At 30.6% G+C, this 21,634-nt stretch overlaps 3 protein-coding genes and 1 non-coding gene across 4 annotated transcripts; 2 read left to right on the forward strand and 2 right to left on the reverse strand.

Moving 5' to 3' along the window:
- Positions 1-229: 229 nt before the first annotated feature.
- On the reverse strand, positions 230-4,902 carry LOC110618135 (SUPPRESSOR OF GAMMA RESPONSE 1). The gene is made up of 6 exons (XM_021761200.2): positions 4,745-4,902; positions 3,132-3,264; positions 2,064-2,250; positions 1,471-1,976; positions 739-1,140; positions 230-650 (listed from the first exon to the last, which is right to left on the reverse strand). Exons 1-6 carry the CDS (start codon positions 4,750-4,752, stop codon positions 591-593), a joined length of 1,296 nt encoding a protein of 431 aa, XP_021616892.1. The 5' UTR covers positions 4,753-4,902; the 3' UTR covers positions 230-590.
- A 494-nt stretch (positions 4,903-5,396) lies between these two features.
- Positions 5,397-5,477, forward strand: TRNAL-AAG. Its single transcript has one exon. It is a non-coding gene; the product is annotated as a tRNA-Leu (tRNA).
- Positions 5,478-7,115: 1,638 nt separating this feature from the next.
- Positions 7,116-11,828, forward strand: LOC110617547 (leucoanthocyanidin reductase). Its single transcript, XM_021760408.2, has 5 exons — positions 7,116-7,456; positions 7,544-7,684; positions 7,795-8,032; positions 11,042-11,245; positions 11,330-11,828. The coding sequence occupies exons 1-5, from the start codon at positions 7,247-7,249 to the stop codon at positions 11,587-11,589; spliced, it is 1,053 nt and encodes a 350-aa protein (XP_021616100.1). The 5' UTR covers positions 7,116-7,246; the 3' UTR covers positions 11,590-11,828.
- A 38-nt stretch (positions 11,829-11,866) lies between these two features.
- Positions 11,867-20,682, reverse strand: LOC110617546. The gene is made up of 14 exons (XM_021760405.2): positions 20,388-20,682; positions 18,558-18,648; positions 18,331-18,415; positions 18,061-18,130; positions 16,654-16,723; positions 15,302-15,371; positions 14,569-14,614; positions 14,226-14,475; positions 13,921-14,126; positions 13,721-13,795; positions 13,171-13,231; positions 12,983-13,063; positions 12,830-12,909; positions 11,867-12,188 (listed from the first exon to the last, which is right to left on the reverse strand). The coding sequence occupies exons 1-14, from the start codon at positions 20,525-20,527 to the stop codon at positions 12,110-12,112; spliced, it is 1,404 nt and encodes a 467-aa protein (XP_021616097.1). The 5' UTR covers positions 20,528-20,682; the 3' UTR covers positions 11,867-12,109.
- Between the last annotated feature and the right edge of the window lie 952 nt (positions 20,683-21,634).

Genomic DNA, 21,634 nt, shown 5'->3' on the forward strand with positions numbered 1-21,634 from the left:
GATCACAATGGAGTTAAAAGGACTAGTTTTGCTATTTTTATAGATTGGAAGAATTAAGTATTTGATTGCAAACAACTATAATTCAAGTACTCGAATATGAATGTAATATAAAATTAACTAGTTCTGGAGTTATCATCTCTAAATTAGAGCCATCAACAAGATCAAAACACATCCTTAGGATACTAGTGGGTGTATCAATTACAATGTACTACAGAAGTTTCTCACTATATGCTCTTGAAAATATATTAGCATTACGTTGTGGAACCACAAGTACAAAATATGACAAAAGACTCTGAACTTTTGCTTGAAGCACTCTCAAGACAGAAATGATCCATAATTTTGGTATAAGCATTAGAACGACATGAGCATTAATTACAGCTTAGTTTGCGAGAACCATTACTTCTCAACTAGGGATTACAGATCGAGTCATCCACCGAAAACAATTAAGAGTTTAAAAACCCCCATCAACTAGGTCGAGTATCCAAAATAATATGTGCACAAAATGATGCTTTCTGCCATGATGAGTGTTGAAGCTACCCAAAACCATATACTTATGTCTAGCAGGGTTAAAGCCACCAAAAACCATTTACTTAGTCTAACATCTTACCACCACCACCCCATGCAAGAAGGCTTTCCTGTGATCCAAATTCCTACAAGACCATTAAGAGGAATTATAGCTACATAAAATAAAGTAATGACAATTAAGTCTAATGCAGAAAGCGTAAAAAGTAAACATACAAGCTGACTTAGTCTGAACTCTGGAGGCGTATCAAGTTCTATGTTAGCTGGATCAAGTTCCAGATTTTGGCATTCCTCTAGATCCTTCTTCAAATCCTCTGGTCCTAACTTGGCATAATCAGAAAGGCAGGGTTTCCCATTAGCTCTTCCATTTTCATTTCCATACCTGTTAGGAGATTGGCTTTGAAGGAGCTCATCACACAAAGATAGCCCTTCCACAAGCTGTTGTGAATCCAACAGATTCTGTGACTCACTGTCCCACCATTTTGGCTCTTCTTCAATGTCATTATCATTATTATCCATCATTTGATTAGAGAGATTTTCATTCTTGAATTCGTCATCATTACCGGGGTACTCACATTCAGATTGAACTTGAACTTCTACATCTTCTCTCACAGGTTGCTTTAGGAGTACAGAAAAACGCACATTAGTATTGCCCTCTTTTCTTTGAAATAGTTCATAAAATATAATCTGAATATTCTCTATAGCTAGTTCATTGAAAATTCTGTTTGCTTCATAAAATATAATCTGAATATTCTCTATATCTAGTTCATTGAAAATTCTGTTTGCTACATGCTGGAAAAAGTAGCATTCATCTTAATAAGTGAATCTATATATGTCTTGATCAGTTCATTACACCAAGAAAGGTTAAAAATAAACTTACATATAAAAAAAATAAACATATCTTTTTGCTTCTAGTGGGGAAAATAAAAGATAGAAAATAGATTCTACCTGAGTAAAGAGATCTGTGCAATCATTAGTGACAATAGACTCTTTTCCCAAGTCAAAGTCTGGACATCGCCTTTCAGTACGAGGAGGTTCAGGAGTCACAGACTTGGGAGTGAGTGGATCTACTTTTGCAATCACAGTATCAACATTTTCAAGCAAATAATCTTCAGTTTTGTCACACTTGTTAGTCTGTTGCTGCTGATAAAATATTTTGGAAACTACATGCTCTCCTTCCCTCTCATCTTCACCTGTGCCCAGGTGATACTGATGCATCACCCAATTAGTTTTCTCTGCTTTGCCACCCCTTACTGTGCTTGTGTAAAGAACCATAATCTTCTTGCAGCCCCTCTGAACTCCATCCAATATCACTGGTTTAGTCCTGCCAGTCTTGTGCCAACGAACATCACCAAAAAGGTCACCTTGAATTTTGCGACGCTTTCGAGTCCCAGTATTGTAAGCCTTGATTGCTCTATGAAAGAAGTGAGATACACTTCCATCTTGCCGAACACCTAAGGTTCTACAAATTTAGAACTGGAACCAATTCGAGATGATTAAAATATGAAATTGCCAGATAGAGTTGAACTCTTGACTGTTACCTGGTAGATTCTGAGGATGGGTATAACAGATCCCATCATCCTTGTTAACAGTAGGAATGAATTCGTCAATAAAAGGATGGGGATCTAAACCTCCCACACCAACTTTTGCAAGTAAATGCCAAATAATTTCTTGATCAGTTGGATCAAATTTCACACCTCTGGGTAATCCAGGCCACATTTGAGTAACCTGCACAAAGGAAAGTTTTTAAGTGCTTGAATAGCAATTAGCAAGAGTGTTAACAAAGCATGTTTCTTAGTTAGCATTTAGCTCATGGATTTAGCCTTACAAGGAATGTAATGCCAAGATATATGATGCCCAAGAATGAGTCATAGTTGTGTCTGATTAACGATAAAAGATTATCAAGAATTTATGGTTGTTGTTTTAATGTATCCTTCGCATCAAGCAGGTATTAGGTTAGAATAAGATTGCTAATTATATCCTTAAAAATAAGGAACTCGATTACTCATAAATTTTTTTGTTTATTCCTTCATTTAGAGGAACTCTTTCATAAACTAATTTCAATTTACTTTTGGTAAACAAAAGAAAAGTATGAGTTTTACCACTAAAAGAAAATTTTGTAAAATTAGTGACTAAGAAGAAACAAGGAAATGAGAAAGAATTAGTGCAGATTGAGATTATAGAAACACATTAGGCATTTCAATCTCTGCTAGCAATTAATACATATTTGATGAGAAAATAGTATCATGGAACATAGCATTATCCTTTTATCAGATGACTGCAGCCGATATATGCCAAAGAGAAGGACAATGAGAAGTTTATTATACCATTTTAAATTATAATCCTGTGGCCACTGTTTATGCTGTTCATCACCCAAAAGGCGATAAATAATCAATTTGATTTTGCAATGGATATTTCCCACCCGCAAGTGAGGTTCCAACTCCTAATGATTTACCAGACAAAATAAGCATGGAAAAGAACTCTTTCGAGCTAAAATTGCAAAACAAGTGAATAGCATAACTGTAAACTCAATAGAAGTTTCAAACTCCTAGATAAATGAATCATGTAAATGATTAAACCAGATACATAGAAGAGGCTGGAAAACATACATCATTATTGTCAATTACATGTTGGCATTTTGGACAAGCTTTAGATGGATTGCTCTCCCATATCACCTTTTCAGGATCATATGCACTTTTGATTTTGGTTGCAAATCTCTGACCGTCCACTATCCATGATGGTCTACAAAAATTATTTAAAACATAGCAATCTGTATGATATAGGCATATGATTTAAGCATTCTTCAATCTGAAGACCCAAAGTAATTATGGTCAGATCTTAAACTTAATTGCAAGTGCAGAGAAGATACACCTAGTGAAACAATCATAGATGTACACAAGATTGAGAAGAGAAATATAGTTGAATTCTAAAGCTATGATAGTCAAGCTAAACATTTTACATAAAAAGCAAATTGATTTCTTAGCCCCCAAGCCACAAGAAACCTCACATATATATATATATATATAAGCTACATAATAAGCATGAACTATAACTACAGTATACTTCAACTGTACTTTAGTTTCTCAAATGAAATAGCAAACAGCATTAAAGAGGGAATGCTGTTCAAAACTTTTAAAATAATAAGGTACATAAGTTGATAACTATGTAGAAATATCTGTTTCTTCCACCATTGACCCTAACATACTCATATTCCTTTTAACAAAGCTGTGAGTTCAAATTTTACATTCAATCATTAAATAAGTTCTCTTAAACATGTACTTGAGTTTCGAGATCTAAAATTCTCTATACAACAGCAGCAAGCAGGAAGAAAAATTGATCAACTCCCCAATAATTTCTATGTGATAGCATGTGTGTGCTAAAACAGGGCATAAACAAAGGCTTAAAGGTGCAAACTTCTAACTGCAGTTCTACAAATGAAGGAAGCTTGCAATGCTGCAACTAAACAAGTATCAAAGGAGAAATATGCCATACCATAGCAGTTTAAGAGAACAATTACAACATAAACAAGAAAACAGCAAAGTTCACAACGTTTAGCAATTTCTTATGCACATCTATGATCTTTCATTCGAGTTTGCAACGCTGGGCTGTAAATCTCTACCCATTTTGGCATTTCCCAAATTTCCCACAAATACTACTTTTCCGAATGTGAAGCATATACGCCCAATTCATGTGAAGCCCATTGCAAAATAAAAATAAAAATCAATTAAACAGTATAATAGTCTCTGAACTTCAAAAACTAAAACCACTCACAACACAGATAACCCAATTAAAATCAACATTAAAGGGTAGTTCTCATTGGCCACCACACCTAGGTTAAATTAGACAAGTTAAGGTTGTCTCAACACGCTGTAATATTTAGTCCAAGCTATCGAAAACTAGTAGTTTTTCATGATGTATTTATCAACTATCCTTCCTTGTTTGCATGCACTTGTGGAGTGTATAAAAATGACCAAATTAACATTTTAGTTAAAAACAACAATAAAAGCAGCAGTAACAGGTATATGCTTCAAATTTGATAGCTACCCAAATCATCGTTCTCGACAAACGCTAAAAAAAGAAAAAGGATAAGCATCGAGGGTAAATAGAAAAAGGACCCTGTTACTAATAGCAACCCAAAAGAGCAATGAGGATCAACAATGCAAAATATCAATCAGATTCTTCTATACTGTCCACGAAGAGAGAGAGAAAGAGAGATTCTTACCCAGCCATAAGAGAATCACTCAAGTGATGATCGATTGAGAATCGAAAGATTCAAAGACACAAGTTCCCTTTCCTCAGCTTCGCTTCTTGTAATCCCAATTATATTAAGTCAAGCTAATAACAATGGGTATTGACCAATTATTTACCCCCTTCGGCTTCTCCTTCATTAATTATTTTTTTAATATACTTTCAAAAAAGTTATTATTTAATATAATTGGCTTTATTTTGAAATTTGAAAGCGTACTTCACTGTTCTTGAGCACTAGCACGATGAGACAAGACGAGGGAAAATAGGAAATTGTAAAAAAAAAAAAAAAATAATAATAATAAAGTAAAATTTATATTTAGAATGAAAAAATAATTATAATAAAGGCGCAGCTTCTGCTGTGACTGCGGCGGTAAAGATGATTCAGTGTGTCGGCAGTTGATCGTTTTGTATGTCACCGACATCACGACGGGCAAAGATCGAGGTTAATATTGGAGTATCCTAATTTTTGTGACGCTTGCTTTATGCATGTCACTTTTTTTTAATTAACCTATTTTTTAAATCCCAATTATTTATTTATATATAAAAATTTTCAATTTATTGAAGTTTATTATAATTTTATAATAATAACACAAAAATAATTTTATTGTACAAGTAACATCAATCATGTTGAGATGGCCGAGTTGGTCTAAGGCGCCAGATTAAGGTTCTGGTCCGAAAGGGCGTGGGTTCAAATCCCACTCTCAACATTTTCATAATTATTAATTCTTATTCTTTTTTTAAAGTACCAAAAATAAATAAATAAATAAATAAATAAAACTTGTTCAAAATTTAAGATTAATTTTTTTCTCCTATAAATTATGAGAATATATTAAATTAATATTAAATTATTATTAATTAATAATTTTTATTTGAAAAGGTGAAAAGTAAAAATAAATGTAAATTATATATATATATTAACAAATTTATATTATAAATATTTATAAACTTTTCAAAGTAAAGAAAATAATTTTTAAAAAAAACATATATATATTTTTTAAATGACTTAATTTATTTTTTAATTAAAAAATATTTCTGTTAATTAGATTTTTTAAATTTCTTAATACAAAAAATATTTTAAAAAAAAATATTTTTAGTCTAAATAAACAAATTATTTTGTTGCTAATGCTAGGTACTTGCTTTGAAGTGGGTCCCGGTTATCCTTGACTTGGGCGCCATAGAGGCAAACAATTATTATATTATATCAGACAAATCTAAAAAAATTCAGAAAATTACCCAAATTTGATTTCTCTTATTTTAAATAAACATTTCCAGAAATAATTGAATTTCCTTTCTAAGAAACGACTAATTGAAAATGAATCACTGTTAAAAAGAAAAAAACAAACAAATTAAGAGAAAAAGAAAAGTTGGCAGCTCAACCTCCTGTTTGAAAAATTCTTTTAGATTTCCTTTTTATTATTTTCCCCTTTTATTTGATTTTAAAAAATGAGATAATAATAAAAATAAAATTATTTTTTATTTGAAAGAAAGAAAATATAATAAATTTGCAATTTTACCCTAAATAAACTAGCTAATTTAGCTGTTCACGGTGGACGGCCGCCGGAATTCTTCTCTTCTCCCTCTAGGGATATTGCTGATTTGGTGCGATGGGGTATTAGGGAATTTCCTTTTCTAAATTGGGTCCAGCCTAATTAGGGTCCAGCGTAATTAAGGTCCAGCCTAATGAGGGTCCAGCCTAATTAGTAGGCGTTGGTTTTATGTATGGAAAAAAAAGGGCTAAAAATAGGCTGCATTAGGTCCCACACGAGGTTGTCTCGTTAGCTGTAAGTCAAGGTTATGATAGCTAAAAGTCAATTATAGAGTAGATAAGTGATAATATCTCCTGACCAATGATGGCTTTTAGTTATTGGCTGAGACAAAATCCATTCTAGAAATTAGAAAAGTACATGCCTCCGTTGAAGTTGAAGGGTAGCTCAAATTAATAAATTAATTATTGAATGATTTTTTCTCAACCTCCAGAATTATTTGTATTTATAAATATTTTATGTAAAAATTATTTTTTTATAAAATATTTTATATTATTTAATATCTCAGTCTTGCTACTAAGCCTCCTCATATTTAATAATAAAACCATATTTACAATCTATTCGTATAGGAGTGAAGGCATAAAAGAAAACGACTAATTTAACATTAGTAAATTAAAATAAAATAAAATTTATTACAAAAAAAATCAGAAAATCGAGAGAATTGAATGTCCTAATAAAATTATTTTTAAAGTTCTCATTTATAAATTAAAATTTTGAAATTTAGTATTATTAATTTAGAAGATGCGACATTTCTCCTACCACTATTCATTGGCTATATATAGCTTAGTGTATGCAATATTTTTCTCCAACTTAGCTCATCAACTTTATGTCATTATTTGCCGGGCTCTATCTAGGCATAATAACCAAAGCAGCCCTGAGGAAAACAACAAAGCAGTCCAGCCTTTGTCTCAACGCACAACTTTTCAATCAGGATGACTATAACTGCTATTGCAGCTTCTGCTTCCGCAGCGAAAAGTTCAGTCCTCGTCGCCGGAGCAACTGGCTTAATAGGTCATTTTATAGCTGATGCTTGCTTAGCCTCCGGTCGACCAACTTATGCTCTCATCCGTTCAATTCCTACTTGTCCAGTTAGGGCTAAAGTTCTCAGATCTCTCGAGGAGAAAGGAGCTAAAGTCTTGCACGTAGGAGCTAGCTATGGACAGAAACCATATCTCTAATTTCTTGGTAATGTGTTGTTTTTCTGATTTGAGTTTTGCGTTTTGATTTAGGGATTGATTAATAAAAAGGAAATGATGGAGGAGATACTTAAAGAGTGTAAGATTGATATAGTAATATCAGCTGTCGGTGGCGAAAGCATATTAGATCAGCTTCCTCTCGTCGAAGCTATTAAAGCTGTGGGCACAGTTAAGGTAATTAATATTATAATATGGTGATCAGATTTCATATTTGGTATCAAATTTCGCTATTAATTAGTGGGGAGTTGGTGGAACATTTGATCAATTTTGGTGATAATGTGCAGAGGTTTTTGCCTTCAGAATTTGGTCATGACGTGAACAGAGCTGATCCCGTGGAGCCAGGTCTACGAATGTACATCGAGAAGCGCAAGGTTAGACGGTTGATTCAGGAGTATGGTATACCTTATACGTACATTTGTTGCAATTCTATTGCTTCGTGGCCTTACTTTAACAATAATCACCCTTCGGAAATTCTTCCACCTTTGGATGAGTTCCAAATCTATGGTGATGGCAACATGAAAGGTAAGATTTTCAGATTTTGGCACTTTTGCTTGCTTATACGCAACGCATTTATTTTTCTTTCCAAACATGTTAACGATCCGAAAATATTTGCTTAAATTGAATTTATATAAATTTATAATATAAAATTATGAGATTATATATATATATATATATATATACCTTTCATATATATTAATTAAGAATATATTAAAAAATAAAAATAAATTAAAATCTCAAAAAAATACTATAATAATAAAATATAAATATTTTTATAAGATAAAAAAATATTAAATAAATAATAAAGTTAACAATTAAAACTATTTTTTTATTTTTGTTATTATATTTTTTTATGTTACATTCATTAAACTCTATAATTTTATATTTATTTCAATTGGTTATATTTTTCATTAAAGATTAATAAAATTATCACATTATTTGATTGTCACATCTGAAACGTTTAAAAAATTTAAATACAATTGATTTTGAAATTTAAAAATTGATTGTTTAATTAATAAATTTTTAAAATTTAAGATGTAATTATAAATTTTTTAAAGTTTAGAGTTTCTTTATCGTTATCTTAAAATTAAAACTTATAATATTAAAAAATAATTTATATTATTATTATAAATTTTTAGTTTTATCATTGATTTAATATATCATTTTTATTTTAATTTAATCTCAAATTAATTCACCTTTCAAATTATTTTATTTGCAATTTCCATTAATTATTATTGTAATTTAAAAAAATACATAACTAACAATATAATTGAAAGTAGAAAATAATTATTTAAAAAACATATTAAAAAAATAGTTATAACTGTTTTATATTTTCAAAAATAAATAATATAAAACATACATATTGTTTAATTCAAGATGTCTTATTTCTTGAGAATTATATTTCATACTTACGTTTAGGGTATTTAAACTGAAATAGTCGATCAAATTAAATTAATTTGAAAATTTGATTCATTTTTTTATTTATTTTATTTTGATTCGATTTTTAATTTTAAAGATTTTAATTATTTTGGTTCGGTTTGGTTTTGATAAAAAAATTGAACCGAATCGATTAGTGATAATAATATGTTATTTTCAATAATATAAAGAAAATAAAGAAATTAAATCATATCAAGAGTAAAATATTTTAGTTAAATTTTAAAATATTAAAATAAAGTGTAAAAAATTTATTAAAAATCGAAACTGATTAAATTGAATTAAATCGAATCGAATCAGATTGATTTAGTTCAATTTAATTTCTGATCAACATCGATTCGGTTTGATTTTAATAAATATTAAAATTTCAATTTTTGATTTATTCGGTTCGGTTTGATTTTAAACCGAACTAACTGAATGTTCACTTCTAAATACTTTCAAACAACTTATTTGCCTGAGAAATATGATATAATTGTGTTTGATATACAAATAGTTTTTTAATATTTAAAATTATTTTAAGTGATGAAAAAATAATATTTATAATATAATTTTAAATATAATAAATTAAAGGATAAATAAATAAATCCAATGCAAATTAACTAGAAAAGTCCAATATCAAATTCTATAAAAATAAGTTATTTCTTTTATATGAGAGAAATAATTTATAGAAAATTGATTTAAAATGTGAAATAAATAAGAGAACTTTTTTTATTTCATTTGTAGTGTCAATTTTAAATTTATTTACCCAATCAAATAAGGTCTATTTTAAATTATAAAATATAAGTAATATATAGTTGACTAAAAACTTTTTAAAACTAGAATAATGATTAGTATAGAATTTAAAAAAATAATTTAGGGGTACGTTAGTTTAGAATTAAATTAAAATAAATTGATATATTAAATTATTAATAAAAATTAAAATTTATAATAATATTATAAATTATTTTTTAAATATTATAAATTTTAATTTAAAAAAAATAAAAAAACTCTAATTAAAAATTAGAATTTTACTTTAAATTTTAAAAATTTATCATTTAGGGTGAGAAGTATTCGATTCAAATTAAAAAAATTGACCAAACTGAATTAATTTAAAATTTTAGTTTGGTTTTTTATTTAATTAGATTCGGTTCGATTTTTAATTTAAAAAATTTTATTTATTTCAATTCATTTTGATTTTGATAAAAAATCAAAAAAATAAATCCAATTAAACCGATTAGTGATAATAATATGTTATTTTTAATAATATAGAGAAATAAAATCATATTAAGATTAAAATATTTTAATTAAAATTTAAAATATTAAAAATAAAATGTAAAAAATAAAAAAATTATTAAAAATTAAAATCGATCAAACTGAATCAAATCGAACAGAATCAGACTGGTTTGATTTGATTCGATTTCTGATCAAAATCAATTCGGTTCGATTTTTATAAATACTAAAATTTTAATTTTTAATTTATTTAATTCGGTTTGATTTTGAATCGAACCGATCGAATACTCACCTTTAATTTAAATTATTAATAAATTATAAAAAAATAAGATACAATTATTAAAAAAACAAAAAAGAAAAGGATAGATTTTTTTTTTTTTTTTAACTCTAAACAGTATAATTGCACCATTTGGAAACGACGATATTATTATAATAAATGGGAGCATTAATGACCACCATGTTATCCTATAATAGTTTAACATGTGAAGCACATTGCTCCTTCTTCTGTTTTCTTTTTAATGATTTTTATTTCATATATATATAATACAAAATTTTAAAAATATAATTAACATAATTACATAAATAATTTTTATATATTCTTTTTAATATATTATCCATTTATATTTCTCTACTAAAATTAAATATTTTTAAAATTAGTAACTTTATATTTAATACATATTGCTTAGGAACATATTAATAATTAAGTTAATAAACAAAATTACTACATAAAAATTTAATTTATAATAATAATAGATATATCTTTGCTTAAGCTAATTGAATCAAATATGAGGTTTTGAATTCCAAAAGCTAGTGAGAATCAAATCCACAAATAAGAAAGGACATGAGAATGTTTTTTTCCAATTTTGTGATAGAGAACTGAATTTCTCGCAGCATATTTCGTTGCCGGGACAGATATTGGGAAGTTTACGATGAAAACTGTGGATGATGTTCGAACTCTGAACAAATCAGTTCATTTCCGACCATCCTGCAATTTTTACAACATGAACGAGCTTGCAGCTTTATGGGAAAACAAAATTGGAAGAACCCTTCCTCGAGCTACTGTCACTGAAGATGATCTTCTTGCCGCAGCTGCTGGTTCACTCTAATTTCTATCTTGTTGCTTCTCTTCTCTCAACATCTTATAATAATAATAATACTAAAGGGTCTTATTTTTTGCAGAGAATCGAATACCAGAAAGTGTTGTTGCATCATTCACCCATGATATATTCATCAAGGGTTGCCAAATAAATTTTTCAGTTGATGGTCCTAATGATGTTGAAGTGAGCTGTCTGTATCCTGACGAAGCTTTTCGTAGCTTGGATGAATGTTTTGGAGAGTTTGCTCTTAGACTAAAAGAGAAGCATGTGAGTAGCAGGGATGAAAATGCTCCTTCAACTCCCATGGTTGAATCATTGATAGTAACCGCAACCTGTGCCTAGCCTATCTACGCGTATTACAGTAAATTGCTGAGTCTAGTTCCTGGAAATTTTCTGGGAAGTTTGATATGTTTGCTATTATCGATCATTTATCATGAAAATAAAAATATTTTATGTAATTATTATTTGGTATGGGCCAAGAAGTTATCATCAAACGATCTTATGTTAAATTTGGTAGGGCATAACAATAATAATTATTTTTTAATTTTTTAAAAATATATCTTATCATTTCATTTTCTTTATTTTGATTATTTCCTTTTTTTTAGTGATAGATTAGAAATATTCTAAATTTAATGAGTTTTATATAAGAAGAACAATGTGAAGTGCTAATGATTACATTTGAGGACATTTTTACAAATTGATATTTTGGAAAAACAGAAAGTGGTTTGCAAAGAGCTACCAAGTCCAACCTCACGTCCCCAGCTCCACCCAAATTGCCATCTTCTCTTTGCATGCTTCTTCTAAAACCAGGAGCAGCAAGGAAGCTTTCCAGCCATCTTGTGGATGTACAGAAGCAGTGGAGCTAGACATCATATACAGCTAATCGCTCTTCAATCGCGACACGGCAGATTGGGCATTTTTTACACTTCTCACAGCAAGTTCTGATTTCATTTATTTAAGGTATTAGCAAAATGATCAACATTTTATAACATTGGAATTCCACTATATTTAACATGGAAACAGAAAGACATATTTTAAAAAAAAAAAACACAAAAAAGTAAGATGGGATGACATGTTTCTTCTCCCTTAATAAGGGTCTTGAATTCACTTCGCTATCTACATGCAAAGTACTCTTAAGATTTGTGAGAAAGTGCTTTATCCCTTAATATACTTGTCGGGTATGAATCCGGATCACAATACCGGAATATATATATATATATATAAAGAGGCAACAGTGTGGGAAATTTATCTCCCCTTGACCACCTTCTTTATCTGCCTACAACCAGGAGTCCAAAGTTTGTATTGTGAAGTTTAATGTTTGCTTCGAGATTTTCCAATGGAGAAGAATATTGCAATAATTCAATTCAATTGATTTCTTTTTTAAAATTCTTTTATTTGGAATGGAGGAATTCAAATTCTTTTTAATTGAAAATTTTGTCATTTTAAAAAAAGTAAATTTATTGCATCATTTTGCAAAAATACATTTAAATTCTTTTTTTGGAAAGTGAATCATGCCAATAAGGGTATAATGCGCTAACATGTCACAGCAGAAAGTATATTTGCACAGGGGAGATCCACATACCTGCATAGGACGTGATGCCTGCATGGAAGCAGCACTACATTAATTTGTTCCTCAAAGCAAACTCTGCATAGGATTTTTTCCTGACAGATTCATCAAGTCAGTGAATGAGCACCAAAAAGATAAAAAAGAACAAGCTATCTCTTTACTCAATACATTTTGAAGTCTTTCACACTCCTGCTGGCTATACTTTGTGACTTCTGTTTGCTCACCTAATGCAGCTTGCAGCCTCCAAATCTATTAGGGAAGGGATTGAATGATTCAATTTCCTCTAGCTTTAAGTAAAGATACCATATGAGGTAATTAAAATAACATCTAATATATGGTGAATGATGCAAATAAACCTCCTCAACAAGTTCAGATTTAGGCATCCTATTCACAGCATCCGGTGAGAATGTGTTGTAGCTGAATAATTAAGATAAAAAGGAGGGTTAGAAATAATTATAATTTGAGACTAGACGTTGCAGTCTAAAAACATATTACAATATATTGGAGAAGGAATTAAAACATAAAAAATGAACATAAGATATTTACTGAAAGCTCAATTACGTGCAATGTTAATCAGTATGGCAAACGCATTCAAACCATGAAGCAGGAAACAAGATACTCTGCTACCAAAGTTAGTAACAATATGGCAACATCAATGAATCATTTTCATGAGCAATAAATGGATATTTTGAAGCTTTCCAAAATGATAGGTAGGATGCAGGGGGGTGAGACTGATTTCTAGTGCCTCTTTCTTATTTTGGTTAGTTTTTATTTTCTTTTTATCAGTTGTAATATGCGTCTATAATCACGGTGGAATGTACTTGCCAATGTACAAATCTGATCACGGCACACGGAATAAGTGCACAGCCAGGTATAGACAGATGATCACTTGAGTACAAAGCATACCCGGAATCTCCAGCATAATATAGTCTGGCCAGCTCCTCTCTACTTCCTTCATCTATTGACCACCAACCCAGTAATCTGCAAACAAGAATGATGAACAATAAACAAAGAGTTGCTAGTCATAGCATTTTAATCATGGCTGCAGGTTCAGAAGAGATTACCTAAAGCAAATTCGAGTTTGAAGTACCAAAGATAAACATTACCTTGATCCATGGTGCAAAAATCCAAGAAAATCACGAGCTTTTGATACAATGGTGAAGTATCTATTAGAAGTTGCTCCGCCACGTAGTAAAATAACAATTTTCTCCACTAATCTATACGCAGCAAACAAAACCCCAGCTCCTTGCACCAAGAAAAGCGGAGCAAAAAGAACTGGAAATGGGATGTATTTAGCACGAGGGGGTGTACCCTGAAATTGGACAAAAAATATACTTCTAATGAGTTGAAATTGGAAGAATTGTTTTTTTTTTTCTTCTAAAATCATGTCACTTTTCAACACTACTCATACCTCCAAGTACATAAAAAGCATGATCTGAAAACCAACAAAAGGAATTTTCATAAAATGTCCGCCAATGTCCTGCAGGTTGCAAATTCTGCCATTCTGATGTCTGTCTTCATCTGAAGAAACTACCAAGCCTCTATTCCAGTCAGTATATCTGAAAATCACTGAAGAACCAGATTCTCCAATATGAGAATGCCTATGAATTGCTGGATTATACCACTGTGTACAAACAAGGAAGGCAAAGCACTCTGCAATTCTGTAAAGAGAGACATGTAAACATCTCAGAAAATGCTGATGCAGAAAATCATCATCAGTCCAAAATCATAGGGGACTGCCATAAAAATCATACCCATAATTTATAAACAAGTCCCACCATCCAAGAGCTGCCACATCACCTGCATATAGAAAAAAATGTTATTAGAATGTAGTTATAAAGCTATGTTTATGGTGTGGAGGAAATCTAAAATATACATCCAATCACACCTGTGAGCTGCATTAACATTTAAAGGAATTTTTTTTTTGAAAAAAAAAAGTGGTATAGCACATTGACTTTGAAGGGATTGCGTTTTACTTTTAATTTTTGTTTTTGTATGTGTGCCAATTAAGTACCCAGTGATAATGTTGTTAGCACACTGGTGAAGAAGTCTATAAAGCTTTTAACTATGGTTTCCGTGCATCTATTTAGCACTTATAAGGATTAAAAAAATTATTTTTCATTAAGCTAAGACTTAACTGGACTCGCTACAGAAACTTGTTAATTCATGAAAAGGAAACTACAGAAGAAAAACATAGGCAGATATGTATTAGTATATCAACCATCACCAATCATCTTTGGCTGTCACAAAAACCAGCCACTAGCAACAAAAATTGTCCACCTTTTCTGTAACTATTTATCTTGTTTCGACTTGAGGAAATGTGTATGCCTTGGATTGCAAGCAAGTAAAATAGAACATGCATTTCTTGAATGGAAGTGTCAGTTATATGTTGAAACCAATAATACCCCTTCCCACAAAAAAAAAAGATGGTGCAAATAGATAGTGTCTACAACTAAAGCATGTCAGTAGAATAGATAAACACCTTACCACATAGCTTGAGAAGAGTGAATATCGTTGCAGCAATGAAGAAGACCATAGATATTGCAACCCAGAAGTGCTAGAAACCAAAGATAAGAAATATGGCATGAATATTATTGGGAAAAATAAAGAATAGATCCAATACATTATAGAAGATTGTCAAGAGTAATCTACACAACATTGTTACCTCCAATATAACAAGCATTTAAATATCTTGATCATGGCATTAGATACGGCAAAATATTCAGAGTAAAGAGCTAAACTCAATGTTTAAACCCTTGATACTCCATTACTCTGGATGCAGTTGAAAGCTAAACAATTCATAGAAAACTGATTATTAAGTACAAATATGACGTTGACATACATGCTTGAGTTATGGTGATCAACTAATCATGCAACATCCAACAATTTTTACAGTGTATCTCATAAAAGAGGAAGAGAGGAGCAGCCTCACTGCACATGATTCACAAGACAAGAGCACCAAAGAAAATAAAATAAAAGCATCTGGATAATAGCACTAGTGCAACCTACCATATGTCTATTTGTATTGCCACTATGCCCCCTTAAATTTCCACAAAAATTGTTGTAATATAATCGTCCAAGAATTAAGATTATTATCTCCACCCCTAAACTATTTCAAGACATTGCCTAAAAATAGACTTATTCATCTAGCAACACTTTCATAACTTCAGCAGGAACAAAAGAGCTAAAATTAGTTTTCCTGATGTTAAGAAAGCAGAAATATGCACTTTTTGAAAACTTAAGGGGTTCATGCTAGCTTTCATTTGTCATTCTCAATTACATAACTTGCTAAATGCTAACTAAGTGTAAGACCAATAATGGTAATGCCAATAGGGAATAGAATGTATTATAAAGTCCATATGCCATTTATGCATCCATTACATATGATTATCTCTTGAAGGGGTCCCTTTCTGAACTCCGTTCAATCAGTTATTACATTTTTCTATGTTCCTATTTATATTTCCATTCCATCTCAAACAGTCTCTTATATAACTAAGTCCTCCAAAGGTTGAGGTCATTTAAGGAAGTTAAACACAATATGTCCATTGCAAGACCTCCCCTCAACCTTCCTTCTTTTTGTTTGTATGTGTCCATTCTCATTAATTCCAGTACAAAGGACGGAAACAAGAGATAGATTTAGCTAAACATTCCGATTATGCAACTTGGTGAACATGGTAAAAGGCATAAAAGTTCCTTTCTGCAGGGTTATCACTCGCTCAAAATGGTAAGAAGCACCTTCCGGTAAGTAGTTATTTAAGCTAATAATTGATTACCAATGTAGCATATATGTCTCAGAACACTACTTTAATTCCAAAATGATATATAAATTCTGAACTTACAGGAAGAGTCTCCCATATTGCTTCATCACTCATGCTTTCTTCATCTCCAGGCATTAAAGCTCTACACATCCTTTATTGATAAAGAACATTAGAAAAATGCTTCATAAGCTAGCTAAATGATTTACTAAAATAATTTAAGCAGCAGTATAATGCCACCCTACCAAGCAGATAAATTTAGATTCTTTCTCACCATAGCTATACTAGGACTGGTCAACCCTTCAAACACCCTTCTAATTTTCCGGGTTTGATATAATTTTTCATGAAATAAAATCGTGGATAGACAGAAATCACAATAGGCAACTTCTTTACCAGTTCTAGAACAATCATAACTAATTTAATCATGAAGATTTTAGGCCACAATTATTGGAATCAGTGTTATAAAAAACAAGAGGTGCACTTAAGGCAAAAAGACGCTTTGTTGCTTGAGATGATAGGTGGCCCCTTTTAACCAAAAACAAGTGACCATAGCATAAATCACTAAACATCATCATCATATTAAGCTTTTCATGTAAAATTCAAGTTCCACATCATCATATATGAAAGAACATTGATTCATATAAAATACTGAAAGCAAAAAGAATCAAATTAAAAATCAAATAACTGATATCATAATGTTTTGGAAAATCCTAAGATGCATTTATCAATTCTTCTTCTTCACCTCTATGGCCTTGAAATTTCCACTTGTATTTGTAAAGCTCAATTCTTTTTGCCCTAGTAGAAGCTAAAGGAATGGGAAAATCCTGCCATTTACTTTTTATGATTGATTCTCATAATTTTCAAGTCATCCCATCCCTGCAGGCTCTTGCACACGTTAAAATTCCCCCCTTCCCCCCATGACATTGTGTACCAAGTAAACTAACACGTTCTATTTCCACAAAATAACATGTCCATCACAGCCGTATCAAATTGCACACTAGATAGTAGATATGCATACTAGTGCAAGCATACATGAAAAAGATACAAAGACAGCCCAGCCATCACTATAGCCTGCCATGTGAAGTAACATATCCTATTCCTATACTATAGAAACACACGAAAAAGTAAAGCTAAACCCACCAATATCACAATAATTAATCTATCATTTATATACTGCATATTTGGTCCAATAACGTATCCCAATATGTACACAAATTAATGCACACACCTGTATAAACTTCATCTATGCCTATTTTCATACTTCTGCATATCAGACGAGGTAATGCAAATTATTTGTATACAAGTAACATGACCAAAAATAGAGTGTAAATGAACAACCGCCAATGTTTAGATATGACTACTCAAACTACTAGTCCAGACAAAAGAGGGGTCAAAATTAATGAAAAATGTTAAAATCTATGCATCAGAAAAATGAACTACATTGGTGTTTAGTGGGTAAAGAATAGAAAAACTTAGTGACAAGTGAGGTACCTTATATTATCAATCAAGACTGATATTTGAAAAGCCAGCAATGGAAGAAAAACAATCTTCAAGTTGACAACTGCAATGCATCAAGCCAATAAACAAATTAAATTGACAAGGTAAGATTACTTTAAAGTACTCTAACCTATGATGGACATTTAGTGATGCCCATTGGCAATAACAGGAAAAAGAATGACCAACTTAATAACTGGTTTTAGGGAAAATGGAAAACCTGAAAACATAAAGGAAATAAATAAAATTTGAAAAGCTGCCATGTACCGTAACTTCTCTCTAGACGTATGCAAAGGAGTAGTTCAAAAGCAATGAGCAATGGAGTTGCCAACACAGCATGACATGGTGCCCACTGTCCATAAGAATTAAGAAGGTAATCATTCTGTTACTAAAATTGATTAAATAACGAAATTTGCCTTTCCACAAAAAATGACACAGAAAATTGTCATGTGAGAAAGTGATTCAAAATAAAAACTAGGGACAATATCTCATACATGGCGATTATTGGGCATTGATGGAGCAGGTAAGGAAAACCGGCCACGTGCTACCACTGAATGAAATAGCCATAGAGGTGCAAAAATTATCCTGCATGATCAAAACAAAACCACCAAACTATTAGTTAAAAAGAACATCAGATCTAACCAGTCTGTGTTCATAATACGGCTAGCAATTCCATTCACTTGAAACAAGGATGCCGTCAAACTTGACAGAAAGTATTTCGAAAGAACATACTACATTTTCTTGTTCTTCATGCAGCTGGCCTAAAAAGACATTGCTATTAAAATAAAGTTGAGAAAAGGAAAAGAGGAAAAACAATATCTGTTCTTCCATGAAAGTTGTATGCAATGCAGTGCAGATTAATCTAAACTTAAATCATATCTGTAGGATTGAAAGCTGTACTCTTCTTAATTCAAATTCAATGGTAATTAAGTAGCATAGGAAATCAGGTTTCACATTCTCCCCAGAGAATTGATAATCGACAGCAGTAAAACATCATCCACAAGCTTCTTTTGGAATAATTCATTTTGCAAGAAATGAATTCTGACATAATCATGCATGATTTTTGTTTCTTTTAAAATGAAAAATTTTTTAAGTTAAAAAAGAATAAATTATTTCATTCCCACAAGAGAATTGATAAAAAAAAAAAAAAAGGAATGGGATTAAATTCATGTAAAATGCTTAATTCCAAACAGATGATGGAGGATTGGGCTAAATTTCTATGCGACATGCCACACAACAGTTCCCGTGATAATGCAATCGTGAATACATTGCATTCAGTTCAATCAAACCAGCAAAAGTGAAATAAAGCAAAAAATTACTTTTACATCCCTGAAGCATGTCCAAATTAACACACGTGTCCCTCTAGTTTTAAAACTCAACATTTTAGTCCCTATATTTTGACATTGCCAAATTGAAGGTCCCTTCGTAATTTTGTTTTTAAAAATTGATAAAGTTTAAATGCAAGAACTTAACTATATATTTTTAAGAAATTGAGTGATATATATAAGTGTTAATTTTGACAACACACTATATATTTAAGGATCTTTTGGTTATTTCAAAGATAATTACCGGAAAATAAGGGGATGGACTGGAATCCAAATTCAGGGACTGAACTATAGAGTTCTAAACATAGAGGGATATTTGTGTTAATTTTAACATACTTTAGGGGCGTAAAAGTAACTTAATCTAAAATAAATAAATAAATAAAATTGATTATCCGTGTCTTCAAATTACAATAATAAAAAATAGAAAAATTATTATTTAGTCCATGTGGACTGGTGGGACTAACTAGTTAGCCTTTGTATTTTCAAAAATACATTGAATAGTCTCTTGATTTTAAGAACTCAACTAAAATGCCGCCCGTTAACTTTTTCGAGTTTTCAAACTACAAGGGATATGTAATGTATTTGAAACTACATGATTGACTTGTTAGTTTTTGCATGCAACAAGAACTAAATAGTAATTTTTCCTAATAAATTTGACATTCGAATAATATAAGTAGAATTCAGAGCGACTAGTTAAAATTTATAATCAAGAGTATGTTAATCTAATTATCCACACAGAGAGCAAGAAGGCGAAATCCCTTTAAAAATTATTTCAATCAATGCAAGTGTTTACTCGAATCAATCTCCAGAGCCCCTCTAAAGTAATTGTACACACAACATTGAAAACATCATGAAATGAGTATTCAAGAATTCCCACAGTATTATAGAACGCAACCATATTCAGATCTTTCTCCATTAAAACGAGGCAAAGGAAAAGCATAGCTCAGTTTCTCAGCAACCAAACAATAAAATAGGAAACAATAAAGAAAAGAAACATACCACCACGAGAAAGACACTGCACGGTCAAGCTTGAGAGCAAGCAAAAGCGTGAACAAGAAAAGCAGGCTATGGGCTACAAGGGCCTGCAAAGACTTGGCCACTCTCCTCCAACTCGTTATCACTCTTCTTTGAACTAACATAATTTGGAAAATTCCAACAGAAAGAGAATTGATTCCTCTTCCTTCTTCCCTCTTCTCCCTCTACAGCTTTGAATTAGCAAGAAATGATTATTCGAAAGCAATTGGCTAATTGCAGGGGGAAATATCAAACGGAAATTACAAAGAGAGTGACATCAGAACAGACACACGGCATTTATGACTTCGCTTTTTACGCCAAAAGAGAGAGCAGCCTTTTTATAGACGAAATAGGTCACCATTTTTTGGCTCAATTACATATCCATATGTCATGTTTGCAGGGTAATTAACTAAAATAATAGGGGTATTTCTGTCAAATAATTTTACGAAATGTCATCCAAAGTACCTTGTGAAAGTGGTCCACTTGCAAGAAAATGATTTGTGAGCTGTTTTTGGTAAAGATTTGTTCATTCCATTAATGATTAATCCCTCAATAGGAATAATGGGAATCAGAATATTTTTTTCCAGGAAAAAAAAAGAAATGAGAAGCTTTTAAATTATATATATAACCATCCATTTTCCATATTTTTTTAAAAATACATTAAATAATTTTTGTAATTTTAAAATTTAATTAAAAAGTCATTATTGTTAAGTTTTAGCAATACAATAAAAAGTACGATAATGCTCAAACTATATTTTAATTAAGTTTTTAAAATTATAAGAACGTATAATTTTTAAAATATAATGAATAATTAATTAATTTTGTCTGAAATAAATATGCCTTTTAATTTTGTAAGATTTTAAACATTATACTTTAAGCAGTTGAATTTATAATCTAAATATTTTTATAATTCAATAATCAATGAGATGTAATTGACAAATTCTGTTTGATTAAAGAAGAGAGGATTGGATAATTTCATTAACGTTATTAGTGTTTGACTTTGCACCAATAATAGAATTAAATAACAAACTCAAAAATAAACATATAATATTTCAAAATAAATAAGTATATGAACTTTAGTTTTACTTTAAAAATTTATAATATATTCTTTTAAATATTAAATTGTTGTATTTTAAAATATTTTAATTTTATATATATTCATGATAATAACATGAAAAACCTAATTGGATGTGCTGATTGCAATGAATATGACAAGTCAGTGAGGGTGTGAA

Source organism: Manihot esculenta, chromosome 6 (genome assembly GCF_001659605.2).
Source record: "Manihot esculenta cultivar AM560-2 chromosome 6, M.esculenta_v8, whole genome shotgun sequence".
Lineage (NCBI taxonomy): Eukaryota > Viridiplantae > Streptophyta > Magnoliopsida > Malpighiales > Euphorbiaceae > Manihot > Manihot esculenta.